The sequence below is a fragment of the Hyposmocoma kahamanoa genome, unplaced genomic scaffold (assembly GCF_003589595.1).
Source record: "Hyposmocoma kahamanoa isolate Upper Pololo Valley unplaced genomic scaffold, ASM358959v1 167, whole genome shotgun sequence".
Lineage (NCBI taxonomy): Eukaryota > Metazoa > Arthropoda > Insecta > Lepidoptera > Cosmopterigidae > Hyposmocoma > Hyposmocoma kahamanoa.
The window spans coordinates 251,485-268,371 of record NW_020653605.1 but is presented as its reverse complement, the minus strand read 5'-3'; the positions used below and the strand labels follow the sequence as shown (position 1 = coordinate 268,371).

General features: G+C 36.6%; 1 protein-coding gene across 1 annotated transcript in view; it reads left to right on the top strand.

The window, feature by feature from the left end:
- Positions 1-16,887, top strand: part of LOC113225577 (WD repeat-containing protein 7) — a 180,066-nt gene that overhangs the window by 147,561 nt on the left and 15,618 nt on the right. Inside the window, exons 23-28 of the mRNA XM_026457906.1 lie at positions 690-856; positions 3,857-4,020; positions 4,866-5,012; positions 8,239-8,384; positions 10,443-10,554; positions 13,212-13,338. Of these exons, the coding sequence (XP_026313691.1) occupies positions 690-856; positions 3,857-4,020; positions 4,866-5,012; positions 8,239-8,384; positions 10,443-10,554; positions 13,212-13,338 (863 nt within the window). The remainder of the gene's footprint in view (positions 1-689; positions 857-3,856; positions 4,021-4,865; positions 5,013-8,238; positions 8,385-10,442; positions 10,555-13,211; positions 13,339-16,887) is intronic.

Below are 16,887 nucleotides of genomic sequence, written 5' to 3'. Positions count from 1 at the left end.
GAGTAATTTCACAAAAATAATTGAATATCAATTCAATAAAAATTTAAAATACATCAAATATTCTTTCTATTAAACATCTTCCTCTCTTTAGTCTGTTATTATATCCTCACATTGTTTGAGAAAAATTCTATACATGCTTCGGCGGGAACGGGGATTGCTTGACTCATATTAATACAAGGCCACGCTGACGCTCGTCCTTGTACGTCACACTCGTCCAACAATCCTTTACTTCCCGGCCTCTGCAATAAAGTACTTTTTTTAAATTGTTTAAAACTCCTTATTAAACTTTGCAAAAAGAAAACATTTATAAGGTTGGCGTGACCGCATCAAGAATAAATTGCCTATTTTAATAAATAAATTTCGTGTTAGATTCGCTCAGTTAGCTTTTAACTATGTAGTTAACGACCGTGATATATGCAAACAAAAATTCGTAAATTACAATCAAAAACATCGTGAGATATGCTGTAAATACTGAGGTCAAATGTTTTTTAGCTCGTTTTTTAGTCGTGTCTATATTAAATGATGACATGATATGTCTTCTATTACCAAATAACACTATAATACGTCTAAAATACTTATAAAATATAATGTTCACCTGGGAATCGTAACCATTCCAGTGTCGACTGACTACCACCAAAGTTAAAAATGCAAAAGACAGCAAGTATGACAGCTATGTTTCATTGTTCCAGATGAAACCAGTAGTAATAAACAAAAGCGGCCCAAGGATGTCACTCTGGCGGAACCACCGCATACCATGGAAATTGCTCAGATCCTCATCTCCTTGCTTCACGCTTGGGGCTTGGACCCTGACCTGGACAGGGTCTGCGAGTCCAAACTGGGACTTCTACGGCCTATGGTAAGTGTTTAAAGGATATAACTACGCGGCTTCTACAAATCATTATTTCGGATTAAAGACGGGGTTTTACCCGATAAATATCCGTCAAAGGATAAATATGCAATAAACATCCGATTTCACTGAGTATTGAATTAATGAACTGCCTCCGTGGCCGAACGGTTACCATGCCGGACTGCCACGTAGAGGTCCCAGGTTCGATTCCTGGGCCGGGAGAAATAGTTGTATGGCCTACAATTATTTCTCTCGTGAGTTTGGGTGTAATTTGTGGTTGTCTATGTGTGTGTCCATGGCACCCGCGACACAGGGTTTCCCTAGTGCGGGGCTATGTTGAGTGTGTGCGTTATTTATTTATTTATTTATCCTAAAACATGGCCAATTATTTTATTGTGTTTTTTATAATGAAATTCATTAGAATTCATTTTTTTATTGAATAATTACGTACGATTACTTCTCATTTTGCCATTGCCAAACAATACTATTTTAGTACGTACGTTTTTCGAGTCGATAACATCTCATTATTGGTAGGAATGAAAATTAATTGCAACATACTCACCTAAACTTTTATCGACATAAAAGTTGGCTGGTATAGAAAATTCGATTGACAGAAAGTTGTCAAATTAACTGTAACCCTTGAGCTGACCTATCCTGCGTTAATAAAGTGCGACCCAACTTTATGGTCTTGGGGTCTACTGCGTACTAAATAAAGTCATGTTCGGACTTGAAATAGCCCAAGGATTCTCAATCATATTTCACACACAATCTGTTCATTAAAACACATGATATAAAAAATGTTTTGATGCGAAGTGCGAGCGCAATTCTCCTTAGCGGCTCTCTCCGTTTCTTTCGCACTCAAGTAAATTATTCGGTAGCGAATTTTGGCTTTGTCAAAATAGTGACCAAGTGATTTTGAATTGAATATCCTTTGTATTAGAATTAATTATCGTTTACGTATTTCCAATGGAGTCTGTATAGTTTTTTAAAATAAAATATTGAACAACCAAAAACCCTCATATTCTATATACGAAGCTGAACAACTATACATTTTTGGATAAATATCGAGTAAAAATAATTATTTATCCATGACCCATCTTTATTTCGGACTAATTAAATCCATATTCAATTGTAAAATTAAAATTGAAAATGTAAATCAAATACATTGATAAATAAATTTAAATAAATAAATTAAAGTTACAATGAATGTTAATAATTATAATAAATAACATAAAATTGTTATTCAAATAAATAACATACATGAAAACAAAACAAATCTTATTATTATATTGTTTTTTCAAGCAAACCAACGTTTCGGACCCTTTACAGGTCCCATGGTCGCGGTAGTATGCGTTCACTATCGTAGTTGTCTCTTCGCGGAGTTATTTTAACGCATGTTGGAACTAGGTTATTGTCGCGGCACTTTTTGTGAAAAGTTAATGCAGTTAGGGCGCGCGCACGTTTGTTCTTGAGGTCTTCGAACCGCCGGATTTTATTTGCAACGTCCAGTCCGTATTGGTGTACATATCGAGTTATTTGGTTTAGAAATATTTTTTTAGTTATTAGGAAATGAAACTATATTTCCGGATTTAAATCGCGTATATTTGTTTTTTCAGACAAACCAACGTTTCGAGCCCTTTGCAGGTCCATGACCGTGATCGCGAGACGAATTATAACGAAACCGTTGTTCTTTCAGGCTATGTTGGAAGTTTATAGCAAAGACACGATTAGGTTCGGTTAGGTTAAGTTAGGTTTAGAAGAAAAAACGTTCTCCTCTTAAAATTACTTTCGAAGTTATGAAAATTCCAGCAAACGTTATGTCTGGAAAATTTCATTTCGGACTTCTGATAGGTAACTCTGCTTGACGGCAGAAATAGGTAAGGTGACAGTACTTCCCTGGACGAACTCCTTCACAAGAAGATCTACTGCTACTTTTTTTATTAACCTATTACGTCCCACTTTTGGGTGGAGGTCTCCCAAAAATCCTCCGTGGCGGGAAATTGCCACAGATAGAGATATCTCTGGCAATTTCCCGCCACTCCCCCTCAAACCCATCAAAATCGTCCTGCTAACGCCTTCTCGGCCGTCTTCGCCGTCTCTTTCTATCCTCGGGCACCCAAGGAGTGACGACGTTCGCCCGCTTCTCGGGTTGCATCCATAAGACGGCCCACCCAATCCTGTTTGAGCTTTGCAGTTTTGCTTCCTTCATCAGCAATGCCAGTCATTGTACGCAGCATTGCACCTGGATGAACTTTTCTGACTGGATTCGAACCAGCGTCTGTTGTCACACTGGGACATTCTCACCAACTAGTAGCAGTAGAGCTCCTTGTGAAAGAGTTCGTCCTGGGAAGTGTGGCCACCTTGTCTATTTCTGCCGCCAAAATGTAATGTCAGCATTACTGCATTCAGGTTTTGAAGGGTAAGTAAGGGTGCTGGTGAAATTACAAGCACATGAGACTGGTCAACTTATGTCTCAAAGTGACGGGCGCAGTGGTAGTGCCCCTCAGATCTTTGCGATTTAAAGCTCTGAGTCGCACTGCAACTGTTATGGATACGCGTGTAGCTTAAAATAGCACGACTTGTTCGTCCCGTCACTGGATATTACAAAAAAAGTTTAAAGCCCTGAATGCTGCGTTCCATCCATACTGCTACTAAAATAAATAAATTTTTTGAACGTTATTTACATTAAAAAACTTACATTTCGTCTGTGAACTGGCAACCGGTCCTATCTCAATTTTGACAACTTTACAGGTTGAAGAAAAAATCATTTATATAGTCATATCTGGTTTATTAAATAAAAATACATAGTGTACATACATGTGTAATAAAAATATTTAAAAAGTACGTATTTTTATTTAATAAACCAAATGCTTTATAAATGACGCAAACAATTTTTTTCTTCATCCTGTAAAGTTGTTAAAACTGAGATAGTACCGATTGCCAGTTCACATTCGATTTGTTATTATATCGAATGAACCCCACCTCCCTAAAACCATCTCATTTTTTCAGGTGCCAGTCTGCTTCGGCGTGGTCTCCCGCCACGGCCACATGGCGGTCCAACTTCCAACTCGCCTCAATGACTGGACTGACGCCTGCAATGCAGCTCCTACTGACCCTATACTCACGACTTCTGGCTTGCCACCGGAGTTGCTGCGACAGGAGAAATTGACCAGGTAATGCATTGACTTACAATTATATGGACGTCGGGTCCGCGCTAAAAAGTGTCCGAACTTATAGGGCGTTAAAATCGTATACAGAGCGTCATTCACGCTTAAGTCTTCGTTTGTTCGACTGACAGCGAAGCAAGCAAAATTAGACGTACTGCGATGACATTACAATTTAAATTCAACGTTTTATCTTTTTCATATTCCTTTACATGTCACTACGTTTAAATAGGTTGACTTGGGACATTTTTTTCGAGGTTTTTGTATTAGACCCGTCGTCCATTTATTTGTAAGTCAATGAGGTAATGTTACTTAGTCAATTTAAAAAGTTCTTCCTTACTATAGTCTGAATTTCTAACTATAATTTCATACATTTCCGGGACACATTACTCAACCCGTACACATCAGTTTTGCTTTGCAGTAGGAATAGATAGAGCAGGGTGACTGCATGACCAGAGTTCCTTACAAGAGTCCAAATTACAAATAAACCTTTGCCATTGAATATACGAAGGCCGACTTAGTAGCAGTAGATCTCCTTGTGAAAGAGTTCGTCTAGGAAAGTACTGCTGTATGTTAGCATTACTGTGTTCCGGTTTTGAAGGGTAAGGGTGCTGGTGAAATTACAGGCACATGAGACTTGTCCACTTATGTCTCAGAGTGACGGGCGCAGTAGCAGGGCCCTTCAGATCTTTGCGTTTGAAAGTTCTGAGTGGCTCTGCAACTGTTATGGACAGACGTGTAGCCATTAGGCGACGCATGACTTGCTCGTCCCATCACTTGATATTATGAAAAAAAAAAATTGTTTAGTCAAACATGGCAAGATGTAACTGGTATATGGAATGCTATTGCTTCAGACTATTCTCCTCGAAACTTCACTGGGAGCTTAGCACCACGCTCACAACGAACCACCTTCTCTCCATCGTGGCTCTAGCCAACACCCTGATGTCCATGAGCCAGGCTAGTTTCGTGCCTGAACAAGAGATCGCTAGGAAGCTACACAGGTAAGATAGTCAAGAATTGTTATGTATAGCAACTAGAGATGGTCAAGCGCCCAGGTTTAAACCCGGCACTTTGTTAATTCCGGGTTAAAATCAGGTTAAAACCCATTAATGTCCAAAATCGAGGGCAAAAATTTAAATAGTTAAACTAAATATTTGTTGTAAGTCGAGTTTTATTCAAAGAAAGATGGCGAAAGCTGACCCAATAATTATAAAATTTCATTCATGCACTTTACTAGTATAATTTTACGTTTTAGTTATTGCCTAATTGTCAGTATGTTTTTATATATTTTTAGAAGTCGGGAGTAAAGAAATTGCAAAACAATCTATTTTAGAATAAATGCAAGTACACAACGCAATTAATTAAGTTCGACCATAGATTAGGTAACGTTCTTGTACTTACGTTTCATTTTAAGCAAGATTGACTATTACCTACCTAAAGTATTAGTTATTTTATAGTATACACATATAACTTTAAGGCTATAAAATACCTAATCAAATAAGTCAATTAAATAGTAATGACATAAAGTAAAAATAAAACACAACGTGACAAAAATGTTAAATTTAAATGAGAGATAAGAAAGTTAGTTAAAACAAATATACGCGATTTAAATCCGGAAAAATAGTTTCATTTCCTATAAATACCTTATTTTTTATATTTTCTGTTGCTTTCTGCTACTACGAACAAACATCTGAAGCGAAATACGGTATAATGATATAAACATAACGTATATCAACTTTATATCCCCAGCTTTTGTAGGCTAAACTCAATTAGCTTTTATGAGGCTTTGATAATGAATCACAAGTATTAATAGGTCTCTTTAATGCACGTCGTCAAAAACACTGGGTCACAAAATACACGGGATGTCGCCATCCTTCTTTAATTATATTATTACAATATTATGTTTGTTGGTTTTTATCTAGAATATACATATTTGACTTTTTATTTATTAATTTATAAGGAAATACTTGCGGACTTACAAATTAACCAACACGCCCAGCAATATATGGATTACAATATTAATTATAAAATAATAATAATAAAAGTAACAAACACAAAATAATAGTAACAATTTGAATTCTAAATAGCTCTACAATAAGATAAATTCACAAAATTTACAATGAGTTGCGACCAACTATCCGCGAACATATCAGCGACCTGGTCAAGAGCGAGAAACTCATTCAATAAGACAAGCGCTCTAGTGGTCGGTGCGTTGAAACCCTGTAGACTGCGCGTTTTGTTTAACATTGCAAAAAGGTTGCGTGTGCGCCGTCCTGTGCGGCCCACCATGCTACTGTAACGATCTGGCACGAATAGACCAAGTCTTTCTAAAACGGATGGATTATCTATACTGTGTCAAAAGAGCAGGCAGTAATGGGTAAGCAACACAATCTTCCGCCTCTATTCAAGGGTTTCCAGACCAACCATCCCAGTAACAAAAAGCGATGGAAAAAGAAATACAACTGTACCGTGCAAACTTGCGTTGTAGTCTTTCGATCATTAGGGTGTATTTAACCTCTCGAGGATCCCATACAAAAGCATTATACTCAAGCTTGGATCGAACGTACGCGTTGTACAGCAACACAGCAACATTTGAGTCACGGAATTGAGACGCTGTCCTTATTATGAAACCCAGCACCCTGTTAGCAGATTTGCAGATGCAGACGCATGCTTAATCGGGTATCCAATGTTATCTTATGTTTGAAACGGTTTGCTAGAAAATCGAATGAAAATAATTAGATATAAAAAATCTTTAGAAAGCAGTTGAATCGATTTTCATAGAAAATTTAATCGTAATGTGCATTTATGTGTGTATGGTCTCACCATACATACTTAAGTACAAATCTGCGCACGCGGCAACCTACTTAGGCCGCGCGCAGCTCTTTGTTTTATATAACTAATTAATCTTTAATTTTAACTAAGTACGTCACCAACTGTCCACAGAGACACTACTTAAGGAAAGATTTGCCACCTAACACTTGTAACTTATTAGGAAAATATACTTTGAACTTTCAAGCAATCTTTCTCTCCGTGCTACTCTACTACTACAACTAACTTACAACTACAGTGCATGTATGGACTACACCTGGCCTATTCATTTTGGAGAATCCACAGGATTGCAAGGTGTGCAGTTGCCTCTTTTTCATCTAAAAAACATTTTTTGCATTGAAATTGGTTATAAGTATGGAATAATTCCGTATTCCAATATTTGCCGTTTCTAACAATGATTATGGGCAGAAATGGATTAAAACCCGCCGCTTTGGGTAAAAACCCAGTTAAACCCGGGCGGGTTGTTTAGGTTTTAAATCTCTGCCCATCTCTGCAGCAGAAACAGTCGCCCAGACGTGCAGAAATAAGTCACCTTTACATTGCAGATGTAGCCGTCCAATTATTGCAATAATAGTTGACCCCACTATACAGCGTTATTTGTAAAGTGTTAAAAACCTTGCAGGACACATTCATATTATAAACAACAACTTTTGTTCAACTTCATAAAAAAATATAAATAGATCACTCTAAACGGTGATAATTTTCTGCAAGACGCAGGAACGCGGGTGGGGGTCAACGGGGAGGGCGTTTGCACGTTTCAACTTACTACCTTACTATCTGATACAGATCTAAAATGTATCAGATAGTACAATAGAAACTTAAAACTTTATTATTTTTATTGTGTTTTATAAAATGTCATTGAACAAAATGTTGTTGTTCTTATGTTATCATTATAGTCCTGAGAGGTTGTTGTATAATTCTAGAAAAATGTATGACTTTTTATTCTTCTCTTTATTTTTTAATTACTAGAACTCGTATTAATAACAAAGATCGAACACTTAGGGTCGTATTCTAGAACTCTACTCAATGCTCAAGTCAGGATTTGAGTATGGTTTAAAGCACTCGAAATCATACTCAAGTCCCTGCCATTAGGGTCGTATTTCCTGTGCTTGTGTTTCAATTGCAATCCTGACTTGAGCATTGAGCAGAGTTCTAGAATACGACTCTTAGAAAGAATTCCTTCGCTCCGGCCGGATTCGAACCGACGTCTTCTAGCAAACCTTGGCAGACGCTATACTCGGAACGAACCAGCGATCCTTATGAATTTTTCTATGTGCTTGTTGTAGATCTATTTTCGGTTTTTGACGACTTTTTATGCCGTAGCGCCATATGTGATAAATTTATTTCTTCACGAGGTACCTTTACAGGTACAAGTTTTTAATTACTTTTGTGTTATAGGCCTTCAACGCGCAGCACATCTTCCTGGGCTGGAGACGAGGAACGAGAAGAACAGCTAGCAGCCCAGCAGGCTCATATCAAGCAGGGATGGTCACTGTTAGCCACCCTGCACTGCGTGTTGTTACCCGATAAAGTGGTAGCTGCAGGTACGTAAAACGAAACCACCTTCACAATTACTTCCTTCTATAAACTAGCCTACAAAACTAGTTACTGTATGGAGTTGTCCCTAGTTTTCCATAAAGTACGTAGAATGTAAGCGTAGTTTTTTTTTAGTTGTCTTTGGTTCATATAAACACCGGAAATCCACAATTTTTTTTAATTAATTATATAATTAAATAAAAATGTCTTAACAGTTAAAGAAATATCCTCCTACGGTGATAAATACAGAACTCGGCTAGATCACCCAAATCAACTAGCCAAGCAGCTCACCATGCCTGAAAGTATACGACGACTAAAAAAAGGCGTGACACCTTTGACCATGGTAGTCAGTAAAATACCTGATAACTATAGGGCAGGACTCCGCTGGAAGTAGCACCCTTTCCATTATGCTACATACAACCCATCTGTTTATAGACAGGAAGGCTGATTGCAGGATAAAGAAAGAAAAAAAAGTCTTTAATTATGGTTATGATTATGAATGCAATGATCGAAACACACAGAAAAATTTCTTCGACCCGGTGGGACTTGAACCCACGACCATGCTGCACCGTAGCATTTCTCTAACCATCTGAGCCACGGATCCTGTTACCGAGTCGTCGAAATTCTCCTGATGGTTATAGCAATGCTACGGTCCAGCATGTTCGTGGATTCAAATCCAACCGGGTCGACGAAATCTTTGCATCCATAATTATAATAAAGACTAGTGGTGTTATTTCACAAAAAACCTTAATAAATAATATAATAATAATAATAATAATAACGCGACACCACCCCGCCCTAGGGAAACGCTATATCACATGTGCCATGGACACACATATAGACAACCACACATTACACCGAAAGTCACGAGAGAAATAAATGTTGGTCATATAGTAATAAGTAATTAGTAATTAAAGTAATAGTAAGTAGTATGTATGTGTATATATGTGTGTGTGTATATATATATATATATATATATATATATATATATATATATATTCGTGTTATTGTTTCTGTTACATAGATATTAAATGCTGTGTACATCTGTAATAGGTAGACATATAAGTACAAAACTAATGTGAAATTACACTATTACCTAAGAGTATATGTACTACTGTTGATGTACCTTAACTATAAAATAAATAAAATAAAATATATACATATGCTCTGCGTCCCAGGTCAGGATGGTATGCGTTGGGCCACAGAGGCAGTTTATTTATAGGCAGTAATACATTTAATTATAGTTCTCTGTAAAGATGGCAACTAAAAATAATACAGTCATTGTTGGCCACAGTACACTGCGTATTGTACTGCAGGAATGGAATTGGTTCCGTCGTGGCTTAACATCTGGCACGGTTTGCTGGAAGACGCTGGTTCTAATTCAACCCGAGCGAAGGATTTTTTGTTAGTGAAAAAAATCCTTTTTTTTTCTTAAAAATCTTTGTATTAATAATTCGACCCCTCCCACGTAAAGTATCGTATGTCAAAATTGCCAAGTTTACAGGGGAGCCTTTTAAAGTTCTGAATTCACTGAAATAAGCATAACACGTGAATTTAGATTTCTCACTTTTATTCGGCAAATCTCGTTACACACGTTGAGTATCATAAAATCCTAGATATCGGTTAGATGATCTATGTGATGATCACTCTATGTGAGTAACAAGCTTTGCCGAATGAAACGGAGAGCTTTAAAACACTCCCCTGTAAACTTGGCAATTTCGACATACGATACTTTACGTAGGAGGCGTCGAATTATAACATACTAGTGGAGTGATTTTATAAAAATAATTGAATGTCATGGTGGTCAAACATCGTAACATTTAATAAACTTAAAAAATTACAATTATTAATCTATAGTCTAGTAGACTAGATAGTCAGCTGTTGGTAGCTGTAAAGGTACCTGGCTGAGTGAAGAAATAGTTTTCTCACAGATTGCGCTACGGTAAAAAATCGTTAAAATCCAAAAACAAACCCGTAATGTCCGCTAATTCGTTCCGTGGCTTAGTTGGCATAGCGTCTGGCACGGTTTTCTGGAAAATAATTAGAAAAATGTATATATTTTGCAGGAGCTAAGAACTTCAAGCGTCCACAAGTAGAGATGCTGGCTCGACGTTGGCAACACCATTGCCTCGAAGTGCGAGATGCCTCACAGGCTTTGCTGCTAGCCGAGTTAAGCAGGTAATAATACTTTTATGAGTTTCTCAGCGGTGGCGCTGTCGGCAATACAACCGTTTAAACTTAGAATAATAACAATGCATAGAAACCTAGTCCGCTCACGCTAAGTGAGGCAAATTGAAATAGGCTTACACGAGCGGGCGGGCCGTCAGTGTTCAAGGTCAACTTGCACCGCGAACAGCTCAAAATTTTTAGCTAAAATTTAAGAAATGTGCGGTAAATGAGTATAAAAATACGTCAAATAAACATAAAATAGACACTAACATCACATTCTACAAGGAAATAAAGCGTTTCAACTTGTATTTTTATGTAAATATTCACTAAAACAGAAAATTAATTTCGTTGCAACAAGATACGAAAAGGTTGCGTTGTAACGGATTGTTTTCTCCCCATTTTGCTATTCTGTTTCAAAATAATTATATTACGTAATTTTTTGAGAATAGGCAATATCGCGACAGTTGCAGAATTTCTACAAATGTAAGCTATTATTATTCTTGTCCATCATACAGGACTCATTTAGAAAAAAATGTCTTGCCCAGACTCAAAAGTTCTTAACTAAACTTATTTCAGGGAACTAACACTGACTAAAAAGTAATCGTCAGTTCTCTAAAGTCGTGTATAAATAACTTTCAGGTTCACATTCTTTATTGTTATCACGTACTCTTCATGTGTTTATCCACAGATAATATTAGGCTATTTATACATCCAAATTTATATGAACTAAAGTCAAATTCGATAGTCGCACTTAAACTCGCTTTTAGGTTTTTGCTCATATATGAATTAAATAAAAATTGGGAGGTATTTATTAACTTAATGATGAGTTAAGCAAGAGACAATTTCCCCACTTTTGATGGAAATGTTATTCCATGGCATCATTATTTGTATATTTGTGTGCTTGCCACGAGCGTAAATACAAGTTGCTTACGCGTACATGAATTTCCTTTTTGCCTAACTTCTGACAGTTCGTTTAATATGAAACTATCATTCTATGCGTTATTATTCTAAGCTTTTAAACATCTGGAACAAGCGCATAGAGAAATTAGTAGGTAAGATCTGCTTACTCTGTACGTAACTAAGTTTTTTTTATATAATATCAAGTGACGTGACGAAAATGCGCGTTGTGAGGGTAATGTCAAAGCCACCCTTTTCAGGGCGTTTTGTCAGACCTTCTATACGTGCAGCCTGTGGACAAATTACACTAAAGCGACGGTCAATGCCCTGCGTGTCCAATACAATAATGGTCTTAGGATGCTATTGGGGCTGCCACGATTTTGCAGCGCATCAGGTATGTTCGCGGACGCACGAATTGTAGCTTCAGCGCGATTATTCGGAAAAGAACGGCCTCCCTGATGCGTCGCGTGCGTGGCAGTTCCAATAGCCTAGTTCGTTTGATCTGGGAGAACCCTGTTAGTGAATTGTGGAAGCACTGGAACTCAGTCCACATGGGTTCCAGGGGTTTAATTTATAAGTTATTGTAATATTTCGCAAATTTAGTACTAACATAGGTTGTAAGATTTTTTTTTGTAACTAACACTAATATGGACTATGTCTGAAATAAACTTTTTGAATTTGAATTGAATTTGAAAATGTCGTGCCCGTGATGGTAAGCAAACGCCTGTACATAACAGTACCAGTGCCATTCAGAGCTATAAATCGCAAAGATTTGAGGGGCACTACCACTGCGCCACTCGTAAGACATATGTTGACAGGTCCCATGTGCCTGTAATTTCACCAGCACCCTTACCCTTCAAAACTGGAACACAATAGTCTAACATTATGGCTTGGCGGCAGAAATAGGTAAGGTGGCAGTACTTCCCTGGACGAACTCTTTCACAAGGAGCTCTACTGCTACAAAAATTATTTCTTTATTTACATTTTAGGAAAATTCATGGACAAATAATACAATTATATATACTTAAATATGAGTAATCCAATGCCATTTACGAATTTCCACTAACATGAAACAATATAAAGTGCTTAGCAAGCCAAAAAGAGATTTTAAGAGAAAACAAAGAACACAGTAACTAATTTAAATAAATAAAATAAAAATACTAAAATAATAGACATTTAAACAAACAAACCAGTGTTTTCCTCGCCAATTCCATAGTCTGAGGGTCGTATTCTAGAACTTTACTCAATGCTCAAGTCAGGATTGCAATTGAAACACAAGCACTGGAAATACGACCCTAATGGCAGGGACTTGAGTCTCATTTCTAGTGCTTTGAATCATACTCAAGTCCTGACTTAGCATTGAGTAGAGTTCTAGAATACGACCCTAAGATCGCCGATCACGTGATGTGTCAAAGTGACGTTTGGTCATTTCACGCCTAACTGTGTCTATGCTTGAACAAAACAAATCAAATTCAGAATGATTTACTGTCGCATTGTTAAAAAGTCTCAATGCACGCACCATGTACGTATTTTACCTATTATGACTGCAATGTCAAATAAGTACGACCAACTTAAAAGACCCATGATGCTTATGAGGCTTCGTACTTCACATTGTCTTTTAATTTTTTGGAATATTACTTATTTGACAGTAATTGTTTCGGACGAAGGTCGGAGTGAGAACGAGAGTAGAGTAGAGAGACAATGCATTTGTCTAAAAAAAAATGACTATATTATATAGCCTATTGTAATTATCACTTTTTTGTCAACAGACTGGGCCCCAAAGGCCGAAAGGCGTTAGTAGACAACTGGGCCCAATATCTTCCGCTGTACACCCACACCGAAAGCATCAACCCTCACGCCTCGCAGAAGGAGCCAGCGGAAAAGGTCACCCGAGTAGTGAGTTCATTATACGGCTGTATAGAAAAATAGAACACCGTAATGTGGTGACCATGATTATCGTCTTTCCACTCACAAATTTTTATATTAAATTAATATTTATATTAACCTTAACATTACAAATATCGAACATTTTAGTCGAAAATCGTTGGCATAGCATTTCGCAAGGTTTGCTGGAAGTCGTTGGTTCGAATCCAGCCGGATCGAAGAATTTTTTCTAAAGTGTTTGATCTTTGTATTAATAATTATAACAAATTAGTGGAGTGATTTCACAAATATAATTGAATATCATTTTCACTGTACATAGAAACTCAAGATCAAAGGTGTGTTTACTTGCAATTAATTTATTAATTTCTAAAATTTTATTTGTGCCATCCACCTGTATATCTTGTTTAGTTTGTTAACCGACTTCAAAAAAAAGGAGGAGGTTCTCAATTCGACTGTATGTTTTTTTTGTATGTATGTTACGCGATAACTCCGCAGTTTGTGAACCAATTTTGATGATTCTTTTTTTGTTGGAAAGAAGGTATCTCAGATGTGATCCCATTTAAATTTCAAGAGAATATTCCACCTCTAAGGGTGGCAAACTATGGGATGAATGACATTTGAGGTCGGGTTTTTTTAACCGGAGGTTAGGTTGTTTTATTATTAAGAGTCTATACGACCTGAAATGGCTTTGGTTGCTTCCGCATAACAGTGAGTGTTTAATCAATCACTTTCGAAAATATATGATAATATAGCGAAATTGAGGATATGCACTGATTACTATATGATGTGAGAACACGATTCCTACACATTTTCGCGATAGAAAAAACCGAAATCTTACAAGAAAAGCGCTCTATTCAATAGGTACTTTACATATACCAATGATTTTTTTTATACCAACTGGACTGTATACAACACGTATACTATATGATACATTTTTTAAACGGCATCAATTTCGTTTGTAAAAAAAAATAATTCAGAAATAAGCCCGTTCCCTGCCACTCGACCCAAGCAAAATGAATCGTATTAGTAAAATTAACAAATAAGTAGCAAAATTAGCGTTATTGACTTTTTTCAAAGAAAAAAACTAGGTTACTTTACTTTTCACTCTTCTACGCTCTGCCGTGCTCTTCGATCTTCTGATACACTTATACTAAACAGGGCTCTCATGCCTCCGATTTTTACTCCAACTCGTTTACTGTATCTGCTATCCGGCTATGGAATTCTTTACCTGGATCATCGACGATACCCCTTCTTTTGATTCCTTCAAACGACGTGTTAAGAAACATTCCCTTATCTACTAATTCTGAATTTTTCGCTCCATTCCCTTAATTTTGTTTCTTTTATTAGTGGTATAATCATCCTTTATAAGTTTATTTATTTCTATTACTATTTATAATTTATTTTGTAGTCCTACATAAGAATATAAGTAACCTTATTATATATATCAATATATATTTATGTATACTTTCTAATATTATAAGTAGTCATATTACAATTATTTATGCATTTACTTTATTGATGAGTAGTGTATTTATTTAAAACGCTTTCATTACAAGATATTCTTTCTTTGCACCCCCCTTTCCAACTCTTAAATTTCTATTCTAAGGTTGTCTGGAAGAATATGCTACTCAATAAGGCCGCCTGTTGTACATTGGCTTACTCTGTGATACTTACAGTACTATTATGTGTTGTCATTGTAATTTTGATGTGCAATAAAGAATATTTCATTCATTCGAAAATTACCAAAATGCAAATGCGTTGTTTATAACATGGAGGCCAATATATTTAAAGTACTTTTCCTCCGAATAGCTGTAGGACGGCCTGTATCACGGAAGGAGAAAAAACAATGTAAGAGCCGTAAACCTCGATTGCTATGGGAACTGCTGTCGCCAAAACTCAAACATTCATAATTTCAAACGCTATGAAATCTTGATAACGATTGGTCGTAGTTTCTAATTTAAAAAGAAGTAACAATTTCTAGACTGTTAATATAATTTAGACTTTACCCTGTTGACATATCGTTTAAAGTTCAATACCTATTATTGGAAGTTACTACGTTTTGATTTTGTATTTAAATTTCAATGAATGTGCTAATGAAATCTAGCGGTCAATAGCTGAACGACAATGACCAAATTGTGTTTACTTAGTTCTGCAAAAAAGAAGCGACCATATTGCAGCTGTATAAGGTTTACACTTTCATTGCTTGTAACAAGAATTCTTGGCAATTTGAGTAGTACGGATAGCTGCAGACCGCACTTTAAACAATTTAAAATTTTGACTTTGTGTTCTATATATATTTTAGAAACTTGTAAATTTATTAAACAACACCCTGACTTTTACACTAACACTGACGACCTGCCTCAACGACACACTTTTAGACCACGCAATAGATTGCTTCTGCCACGATCTCGGCTACACATACACAGCTCAAGTCCCCACTCGATGTCGGTGAGGATATCCAATGAGCTCCCGCCTGTTATTAAAAACGAGGAAAAGTATTCACTGTTTCTAAATAAATTAAAATTACATCTTATTAATAAATGCTATTACAATTGAAATGAATACTTTGATGACAAATAAAAATAATAATATTATAATAAATTTGAATAATAAATAAATGTTAATTATATAATATAAAGTTATGCTACTGTAATCTAATTAAATTCAAACTTTCAAGTGACATAATTCTACTCATAATATGACGTATTTCTTTATTATTATATGACATTTTTTTTTATATTATTATTTGATAAATAACAATTTTAATTAATAATTGAAACCTCGGCCTACCTCTGCTGTTATTGTTATCCCTAATAAAGGGCTCATATGTGTAGCATTATTTTAACTTTAAGACATGTTTACCATATGAATGCAATAAATATATTGAGTATTGAGTATTGAGAATAAAATAAGACTTAACGATGATATGAAATATCACCATGTCTAATATTACAGGTGGGACCTGATATGATGATTGCGCTCCAAAATAATGCATTTTTCTACGATTTTCGAGAATAGAATCATTTATTTCATATTATCAATTTCATAATCAGTCCGGTGCGATGCACGCTCAGATTCGGACGTGCTCACACAGTAAGAATTATATTAATTAGCGATCCGCGCGGTAATGACCGCTGCGCGTAATTGACTATGGGTTCCCAACAACTCATAGCCAATGAACTGCTGGCGTTCATACAACACGCCATCGACACTATGGACGAGGTCAGCATCATGCAGATCTGCAAATCAAACTTTAAAGAAGATGAGATTTGCAGTGGCAAGGCGCTGCTTTTCCGTGTGCTTGGCAAGGCCGAGCAGATGCCATCTCGCCGGAGGGATGGAGGAACGAAGAGTATCCAGGACATTATAACGATGTTAAAGGAAACCGACACAGACGACGTGCCTGCTTTCGTGGCAAAGGAGCTCCACAAGCTGCCCCCTGTCACGTTCGACCATGTCGATGTCACTAGGCTGCTTAAGGACATCACATCCCTGAAAGCAAGTCTGGCCGAAGTTCAATGTAAATTGGAGGCTTCGGATAACACCATCTGTGAGTTACGT